The 9,458-nt window shown below is 44.6% G+C and overlaps 1 protein-coding gene across 1 annotated transcript in view; it reads left to right on the plus strand.

The window, feature by feature from the left end:
* LOC141743867 (alpha-2-macroglobulin-like protein 1) overlaps nucleotides 1–8,949 on the plus strand; it is a 31,898-nt gene extending 22,949 nt beyond the window's left edge. The window contains 8 exon segments of the mRNA XM_074588898.1: nucleotides 884–1,065; nucleotides 1,454–1,669; nucleotides 2,941–3,062; nucleotides 3,798–3,888; nucleotides 4,550–4,618; nucleotides 4,871–4,973; nucleotides 6,146–6,187; nucleotides 7,242–8,949. Of these exon segments, the coding sequence (XP_074444999.1) occupies nucleotides 884–1,065; nucleotides 1,454–1,669; nucleotides 2,941–3,062; nucleotides 3,798–3,888; nucleotides 4,550–4,618; nucleotides 4,871–4,973; nucleotides 6,146–6,187; nucleotides 7,242–7,267 (851 nt within the window). The 3' untranslated portion in view covers nucleotides 7,268–8,949.
* The last annotated feature ends 509 nt before the right edge of the window (nucleotides 8,950–9,458 follow it).

A 9,458-nucleotide genomic window follows, 5' to 3' on the forward strand; every position in this document is an offset into this window, starting at 1 on the left:
ATGAAGTAACACCAGTCCATAGAGTCTCTGAGCTAAATTCTAAAGTCTTTATGCTGGTTTTATGCAAACAAGTGATTTTGTGATTCTTATCTCAAAAGTGAAGTTTTGTTCTGAAAACTGACTTTGAATTTAAAAGCATTTCAGGTTTTCACATTTGTACCATCACAGAAGATGTCTACACTGGCACAATTAAGCTAAATTCTTATCTGAATTTTGGTTGGTCCCCTGCTATCACTACAGCAAAACGTTCAGCCAGACTCAGACACATTCATTACCTGTGAGCTTGGACCATAGGTTGGAGCCCAGCTCCAGATTAAATTGTCCTAGCCTATGCACTGCATAGTGAGGATGCCAACAAAATAAGTTGGGTAGTCTTGCTCCTCCAGTAGCCTGCCGGCAATTCTCCCTCAAAGAGTGAGAAATTCTTGCACAAAAGACACAAGTGACTGGAAATGAGTCCTAGAGCTTTTCAGCACAGGGAGCCCCGTTAGACTAGGTAAATGCAGAAATGCAGAAACAGCAAAAAAGCTGTTGAGTGGGGACATAGCTTTGAATATACACAGAGACGAATAAGGCTAGGACTGTACTTTAAACTAAAAGCTTCTGTTCAGAGTCAATCATTTTCTAGAGGAACTAGGATTGGGGGACTGGATGTCTCTCTGTGTTTTCAAAGGAAGCAATGGAGCCTATCATAGATGGCCAGCCCTTCGGAGTGCAAAAACAGCAGGAGGCTTCTGCACTCTGAGGTGCCCCAGAAAGGCACAGGCATTTTGGATGGTGTACAGGGAACTGGCAGTCCTCGAGGGGTACCAGGGCAGGAAAAGCTGTTGTTCACAGGGATCTACTGTTCTTCTCTTCCACACGTTTCTCCCCCCATTGGCAGAGCTCCTGACATCACATTACAGTAGTGAAGAATCTTCTTCTTCTGTGATTGAGACAGTCGCCTACATCCTCCTGGCTCACATCTCCAAACCAGACTTGGCATTCAACGAAGCCTCAGTGAGCAAGCTTGTGCGCTGGCTCAGTGGACAAAGAAATGCCTTTGGCGGACTTGCTTCTACACAGGTAATAAGCTGGGGAAAGGAGAGAAATACTGTGTCTGGAATGCTGTGCACGTCTCTCATACACATGTCGCTCTAGATCCCTCCTTTGCAGACAGGCATACATGAGCTCTGCTTGGGAATGGGAATGACATGGGGAAACTCTTTTTCTGTGTGGTGCAACTGGGATTACTCAGGTTCTGGGACTGCTAACCACAGGGCTCAGAAGCCACCCTTTCCAGATAACAGAAGTCACCCTGCTGCCTGTACACTTCGTGGCATAGACCCCGCTTGAGTAAGAATGTGAATCAGGGCCACAATGTGTGTTGTTCTCCCTGCAGTGCTTGACTTAGTGTGCCAGACCTTGTACCACATGGCTCCATAGCAAAGTGACTCTCTCTCTTTCCCTTCAGGACACAGTCGTTAGCCTGCAGGCCTTGGCTCAGTATGCAGCCCTGATTCCCCAGGAGATCAGAGATGTAAAGGTGACAGTGAAAGGCAAGGCGGCTTCACCACTGGAGTTCCATGTGCACAGGAACAACAAGTTGGTCCTGCATCAGGCATCTCTCCGTGGAGTCCCAGGGACATACACAGTGCAGGCGACTGGCAGTGGCTGTGTCTATGTACAGGTGAGTACATATAAGGAACAGAGCTGCCAGGTTTTGCCACTGACTCTTCAAATGAGGTTTGGCTCTAAGCAGGCACTACAGCCTCAAATTCTGAGTAAGATTTGGCTTCCTAGGCAGAATCATGTCAAATTTAAAGGAGGTCAGGCATACTCTGTTGACATGGCTTTATTGCAGCCATCTATGGTATCTTCTCAGAAATGTCTCAGCTTTGCTATCCCAAGCTACAGAGACATGTAATTGTTAAGAGATCAGTAAATCTGAAGTCAGGAGTAATGAGATACAAAAGAATACCTGCTTTTATATCAAACATATGTGGCTGATGTCACTGCTTCAGGAGCTGAGCACTATATATCTTCTGACATAGTATTCTTTGGGTTGTTATCACATGCATAGATGGGGAGTGACATAGGACCAAGGTGTTCTTATCCCAGTACACCAACACAACTAGTCCATCAGCATGCATCTTATTTTTTGGGCATCTTTGATAGTGGTCTGTTTATGAGCCATTCATGCAGCAAAGAACTGGAGGATCAAGTCGCTCCCTGTGGAAACCTCCCTCACTGGGTCACTTCTGTTCAGCCACCTCTTACGATGTTCACAGAGAATCTATATGCAGTGCACAGACAGGAGGACACAACAATTATTTATTGCTAATGCATGTAGGAAGTTGCTAGGACTCATACTACTTGGCTACACTCGAACATAGTTAATAAGCATGAGACATCTAATGAGTACCTGCTGGCCAGACAGTCAGTCACCAGGCAGGTGGAAGAAGGTTGGCCTATGCCGCTCTTTGGAGGAGCATGATCATCCCTCTTGCCAAGTTGGCCTCTTCTGATTCTCTGCTCTTTCTTTCTGTCGTAAGGGTTTTGTACTTGTTTTGTCAGTATTTTTCCCCTTGAGACCTAGAACTACTATTATCACGTCAACAGGTAACAGTTACACTTCTTTCTCCTTGCGGGCAGGGTTTTAGCTAATGTACTTTCTCACATCTTAACAATATTTTTTTTTTTTTCAGAAAGACTGAGGCAATGTTGTACTGAATGAGGCCTTGGATCACAGATAGCTGTGCCTCCAGGCTGAGGGTTACATTTGTCAGATGTGCCTGATGCTATGTGCTAAACACAGAACGTCTGAACTGAAAGCACACCCGGGCCCAACTGTCTGAGCCACTGGTTACCAATTCATTAAAAGCTGGAGGCACAGCTAGTCCTTTGGCTCATACAGGGAAGCTCCAGGGCACTTCACAGAGATGTTTTCTGTCCCACCAGACCACTTTGTACTATAACACCCCACCAGCAAAAAAAGAAGATGTCTTTGTCCTGGATGTGGAGACAGTACCAAGAGAATGTGATGGTGTCAGGAAACAGCTTGACATCCATGTGTCTGTGAGGTATGAGATCCCTTGAGGCTCTTTCTTCAGTGGAAAGAAGTGGGAGCCCCAGTAGCATGACCAGAACCCCATAAAAACCTTCTGTCTGTGGAGACAAAGACAAACAGGCACACTGTCTTCTCTGTAGATCCCAAAGAGATTGTGAACTGAAAATTAAGGTCTGGGGAAGTATGGGAAGGCACTGGCAGAACCGCAGGAATTACCTCAGTCAGCATGGAGCAACTCAGCAGCCCCCAGAGCACTAGGCAGCATTCCCAAGAGCCAGACCTCTTGCCTTGGAGACACTCAGCAGCCTGGGCTGAATCAGCCCTGAGGTGCATTCTCCTGCAGCGTGAACCTCTGCGGAAACCAGACAGCAGAAATTTCAGTCCCTATCCACATTTCACTTGCCTGCATCTGTCTAGGATAAGTGTCTTGGTCCGTATTGTCCTGTCCTGAAAGAGAACGATGCCAACATTGTCACTCTCAATCCGTAACATCAAAGATCACTTCCACCTGTTGTGGAGGGCAGCACGAACATTAACCATAACACATTTGGTACATAATCTGTCTCCATACTGAACAAGTAGATGGGGGTATTTTTTTTTCCCTTTCTCCCATCAGCTAGACAAGCTGCTGAGCTTTCCCATCACTGTAGAGCAGGCCAGAGTTTGGCAGGGTTCATTGGTATCTCCTAGAAATTCTCCTAGAGATGCCTTCCACATCTAATGTACTTCTCTCCTGCCTTTTTTTCAGTTATGTAGGGGACAGTGAGACCAGTAACATGGTCCTGGTGGAGGTGGAGATGCTGTCAGGGTTCATTCCTGTGAAGAGCTCTGTGAAAGAGGTAAGACTTTTTCCTATGGCCTTCCTTGAAAATATGATAATCTATTTTCCAGATGTAGCTCAACCAGAAATACCCAAACCTCTAAGAGCTGCTGGAGAATGGTGGCTACTATGAGGTTATCTTACTACAAGTTAACTAAGCAAGTACAGATATCGTGGGCTATTTCAGCAGGCAACTTTCCACTTGCAGAACTGATGGTGCAGTTTTTCATGTTCAGTAATGAGGATCACATATGTGTCAAGAAGTTAGAGACGAGCTGAAAAGCACCTAGTTAGAACCATCCAGGGTGCACTGAGACCCTTCACTGTTGCCAGTGGCATTTGTAGAGATATTCTATAAAGCAGTGTTGGGCGCTCCAGGATATAGCCAAAAAGATCCATCATATTCTCCTACTAACCATCTTTCCCTTTGCTACAAGTGCTGAAAACAGGAATGTGGTTCAAGGACACTTATTACAAAGCTGAAAAAAATCTTTTCTAATGCTTTGAGAGCTCCCAACAAATCTCAGTGCCGTTATAGTTGGGGAACGCAGGTCTTCCTTGACTAGGCTAAGTGCTTCAGTCAGCAGTGTTTCACTGACAAATACCAAACTTAGTGTAAGACAACAGGGAAGGCCAATGAGTTGGTGCTAACCAAGCTCATCTCTTGCCTTCCTATACAGCTGGAGAAGATACCTCTGGTGAAAAAGACAGAGATAAACCCAGACAAAGTCACGATCTACTTGGAAGAGGTAAGAGGAAGACCACAGGGAGCTGCCCATTCAAGTAGTAGCAACTGCAGTACTTCGCATTGGGACTCTCAGAGATCAGAAATACAAATCTCTAGGCTGGTCAAGCAGGCTAAAATTTTGGCAGAAGAGGAAGAGGGTGGAAGAACCTGGAAAGATGAGAAAGAAATCTCTGATGCAGAGAGAATAAAGTTGATATGTAGGAGACTTTGAGATGGTCAGTACGTTTCTGCTCACTTCTATTCTTCTCTCCAGCTGGGTGAAACTTCTCTGAAGCTTAACATCTCAGTGGAACAAGATGTTGAAGTGCAAAACCTGAAAGCAGCAACAGTGTGCGTCTACGACTACTATAAGCCAGGTGAGATTTCACTGGGATAGGCAAAGCGTAACCATTATAACCCCAACTCAGACACAGTTCTGTCTCTGCCCCTTACCCCCTTATCTCCCTTGTTCCAGTGCATTTCCTCCTGCAACTTCAAGGTTGGGTTTTCTCTGTACAAAACTTCTATGTTCAAGTAGCAGAATCACTTGCTTTTCTGTTCTTGATGTGAGGCTGTCTGGCGCTATGATTATGTTGTGGTGTATATGTGTTCAAAGTGACTGCGCTTTTTGACTTCCTCTGTCTTCAAGCTACCTCTCTGTGGAAAGAAAGCTTCTCTGACAATTTACCATGTCTTTTCCTGCTCCTTAGCTCACTTGAAAATATGTAGGCATTTATTTAAAATCAGTGTTACACGCTGCCAGCCCGATCCATCAGAAGGTAGAATTTAGATCTATGCTTTTCATGTATAGTGTAATAATCCTACCATATCTCAGAAGATAATAGGAAAATAATTTCTTACCCTTTAAAGTTCTAAATTAACTATCAGCACACAGAAGAAAGATCTTGGAGTCATTTTGAGTCTCAGATTACTTCATGCTCGGTATCAGCCAAGCCAGCAGATGGAATATTAAGAATTATTAAAAAAAAAAAAAAAGAATTTGAGAACAAAATGGAAAAGCTACCACTGGAGATTTAGAAAGCAGCACCATAGGCTGTTGTATACTGAATTCCATTCCTGTTCTCCTTTCCATACCATGTCAAGCAGAGAAGACAACCTCTTAATCCAGCATTTACAGAGCTAAATATTGTCACCTAATATGCTCTCTCTTTGCTATTCCATTCTGTACAAGAATTTTTGTGCTTAGTATATGCAATTTAAAAATTGTTATCTGACATGACGATAGTCATTATCAGCAAAAACCCAAGGCCACCAGGATACACTACTGAAAGGCTCTCTATTTACAAAAACGTCCTTGCGTAAGAAGGTATCACAATGCATAAAAGGGTCTTTTACAGCTGTACAGGAGACATGTTGGGGAGACAGACCACTGGTCCAACCACTGTAGACATTTTCTGTTCCTGCATTCACAGTCTGAAGAGTAAAAAAAATTAAGGTAGCAGAATGGTTGTGTTAAAGAGAAAGAAGTTTGCCATTACCCTGCCATGCAGTTCTGCAGCTCACCACCCTTTCTCTTTTGTTTCTACAGATGACCGCACAGCAGGAGAATATGTTTTCCCTTGCAGTTCAGGTTAGTGTTAACAGGCTTCCAATGTAGGAAACACCTGAAACAGAGCAGAGGACTGGCAGTAAGCAAGCAAAGCAGCCCACCTCTGTTCTGTATTTAATTCCACCACATGCTGTAGAGCCTTCTTGTACTGCAGGTTGAATTGGGATCTATTTGTCATGGTTTGGGATGGGTTGCCTAATGACAAGACGGCAGATGCTCCCCTCCACCTCTTGCTCCAAGGAGAGGAGGAAGAGAGATAGAGAGATTTGTGAGTTTAGGAAAAACTAAACTACTTTAATGAAATATTAATAATAAAATAATAATAAAAAAGGAAATAATAAAATAGATACAATATATGCAAATAGACACAAAACCATATCAAGCTCCTAGGGAGATGTCACCGGCAGGCACTGTGAAAGTTCCAGACTGGACTCAGTGACAAATGGGAACAGGAACACACTGACCAGGATCAAAGGGCAGATGAGCTGACGGGGTCCTCCTCAGACGTCAGTCATCAAAGAAACAGTCCTTTGAAGAAGAGCCCACTGGAGAAGATTCAAAGAAAAAGAGTCTTTGGAGAGGAGCCAACCTAACCCCTTTGCTCCCTCAGCTTTTACAACTGAGCATGGCAGATGGGATGGAACACCCAACTGGTCAGCTTGGGTCACCTCACCTGTCCACAGGTGTAACCCTTCCAAGTCAGCGGACCCTGGTTGCCACAGCAACAAGTGTAAGCAAGAGCCTCTCTCACTGAACAGAAAGATGGCTCTGCTCCACCCCAAATCAGGATACTGTTGTGCTAGTTGTGGGCACAGTTTCAAGTCTGGCTATAATCTCAATGCAGACCAAGGCTTGAATATACCACGGAAGGTTAAAAGGATATATTTTTATACCTTTTACATACAATCCTCACAGATCCAGTCCTAGCAGCATCCCAAATCCGAATGCAACTGGAAATGCCTATGTCAGTGACAAAAAGATGTTGCAACTCATCTGCTAAGATCTCTTAGTCCTTAGATATCTTCCTAAAAAATTCAGCAGGCACTGTGCCTTTTCTTGCTCTTTCTTTCCACAGATGTGTTGAAGAAGGATTCCTACTAGAATGCCCTGGCTCTGCAACCAATAATCTGAGTTTTCTGCTTCCATAAGGAAAACTTCATTGCTCTGGCTCTCCTCTTCCCTGCTGTGTTGGATGCACGCTATTTCCTTTGATCTATGCCCTAAATTTTTATGTGAAACTTAGCTTGATACACAGTAGTTTGGGATCAAGTGGAATAAAGTATGTGGAACCTGGAAAGAAGGCAGTGACTTGACAGTTGGTGAAGTCTGCACATATTTTAACACCTGAAAAAGAGAGAAACATTACTTAGGTCATGGTTACATACTTTGCTTTTCGTCACCATAGTAGCTTAAGTCTTCCTCTCCTCCCTGAGTACCATCTCTGGGCTACCTTCTCAAGAGAGTTAACACAACAGTTTGCCTGCAACCAAACTCCAAGCAAAAAAAAAAAATCATTTTAAATCCTGGTCTGTTTCACTGCATGGCCCTGTGAATCACCTTTCTGTCACAACTGAAGAGCAGGAACAGGCAAGGGGAGGCTAAGGGAGAACTACTTTACCAGTTCTTCCAGACAGAAAAGGACCATGCCTTATGAAAGGAGGCCATGAGACCAAAGTAACATCCTCTCTCTCTCAGGGTGTCTCCTTCTGCTCCGAGACCTGCTAACACTCCCATGAAGGCTCCAGCCCGCCTCCTGCTCCTGGGACAGTCTCTCCTCTGCCCGATGGTGTTCCTTGTCAACCCCTACATGCAGTCGAGGGGCCATAATTCCTGGTTCTCTGTCTCCCCTTCACACTGCCCTGCTCCTCCACTGCCCACACTATAACCCTCGGGCCCAGTCCCCACTGCCCAAGTGGCCTGCCTAAACTGCTGCCAGAGCTGCTTGTCCCAAGCACTTTTGTTCCCAAAAACGTCCCTGCCTTTTCCAAAATTCCCTGGACAGAAAGCATTCTGTCCACTCATGTGTTTCTTCTCTCTAATGGCTGGCAAACCTGTCTATCCCTAGTTGACCTAACCCTCCTGCCTGCTGTATATGCCTCTTTTCCATCTTTGCAAGACCCCTGCATACTCTTCCTCTTGTTTTCTATTCTGCTTTTGTCTTCTTTTACATCATTCGTTCCTTTGTATTTCTCCATTTCTCTTTTAGGCAAAGAAATTTTTCACACATACTATGCATTTCTGCAGTTGGTGTCCTTTTCATTGTAATCTCTCCCTCTGAATTGTATTGTTCTCTTTTTTTTTTTTAAGCTTTGTTTGTGTACCCAGGCATCCCTCATTGAACTATAATTTCAGCACTAACTACACCTTCTTTACTATTGTCTTTTATATCTTGTGACACTACACAATGTTCATCTTTTTTCTGTAAACAATCAGAAATGTCTCACTCTCTAGGTGTGATTTGTGGCATCACTTTCCTTTCCCCCTTTCCTTTTTGGAAAAATTGCAGGGCCAGTCACATAGCAATGTGTGTCCCTTCCTGTTTTCTTTGAAGGTCATCATCTCCCTGTCTTGGACTCTGACTTAGATGATGACTTCCCATAAAACTGGGTTCAGTTTTCCCATTTCAACTACCCACGCCCAGGCCTGGTGGATGGGTCATTCAACAGCCTCAGTCACTGTGCTTGTTTAGACTCTGGCAACACCCAGTCCCATCCTCTTAAGACATTAACTCAGATGGCTAATCCTTACCTGTGGCACTACTGAAAAAAAAAGATAACAATCTGAGGAATTTCAGGATGCAACGCATGCAACAGGACAGTAGAGTGCATGCAGATGGCTCATCAGGATATGCAGTGCCATTAGCAGGGTGTGGTGGTGTGCTCTCCCCCTTTCCCCACCCCCCGGCTCCTGCTCAAGGCATAACTGTCAGTGGGAGTTGTGATGAATTGCACTTGGACTTTGGGGGACGGCTGGCAACACAGCCAAAACACTGTCTGGCGTGGGGACCGGGATATTTTGTTCCCATGCGAATATGACTATAGGTCAATTATCCTTACTCTATAACTAGTGGACAGCCCAAGAGCCTTTTGAGCTCTCCTGCACGGCAGCGGGCTGCACGCCAGGATCTGCCCTAGAGTGGGGACACTCGCTTAAGGTTCCACTCCTCGAAGCTGAGAGATTCCTTGCCACAACAGGTTCTCGGTAAGTGACTAATAGCATGCTTCACTTTGAAATCTTAGCTAAGTGATATAAAGGACTGATTGCGCATGTGTAATCCTTTAGACATAAACTG

The sequence above is a fragment of the Larus michahellis genome, chromosome 1 (assembly GCF_964199755.1).
Source record: "Larus michahellis chromosome 1, bLarMic1.1, whole genome shotgun sequence".
Taxonomy (NCBI): Eukaryota; Metazoa; Chordata; class Aves; order Charadriiformes; family Laridae; genus Larus; species Larus michahellis.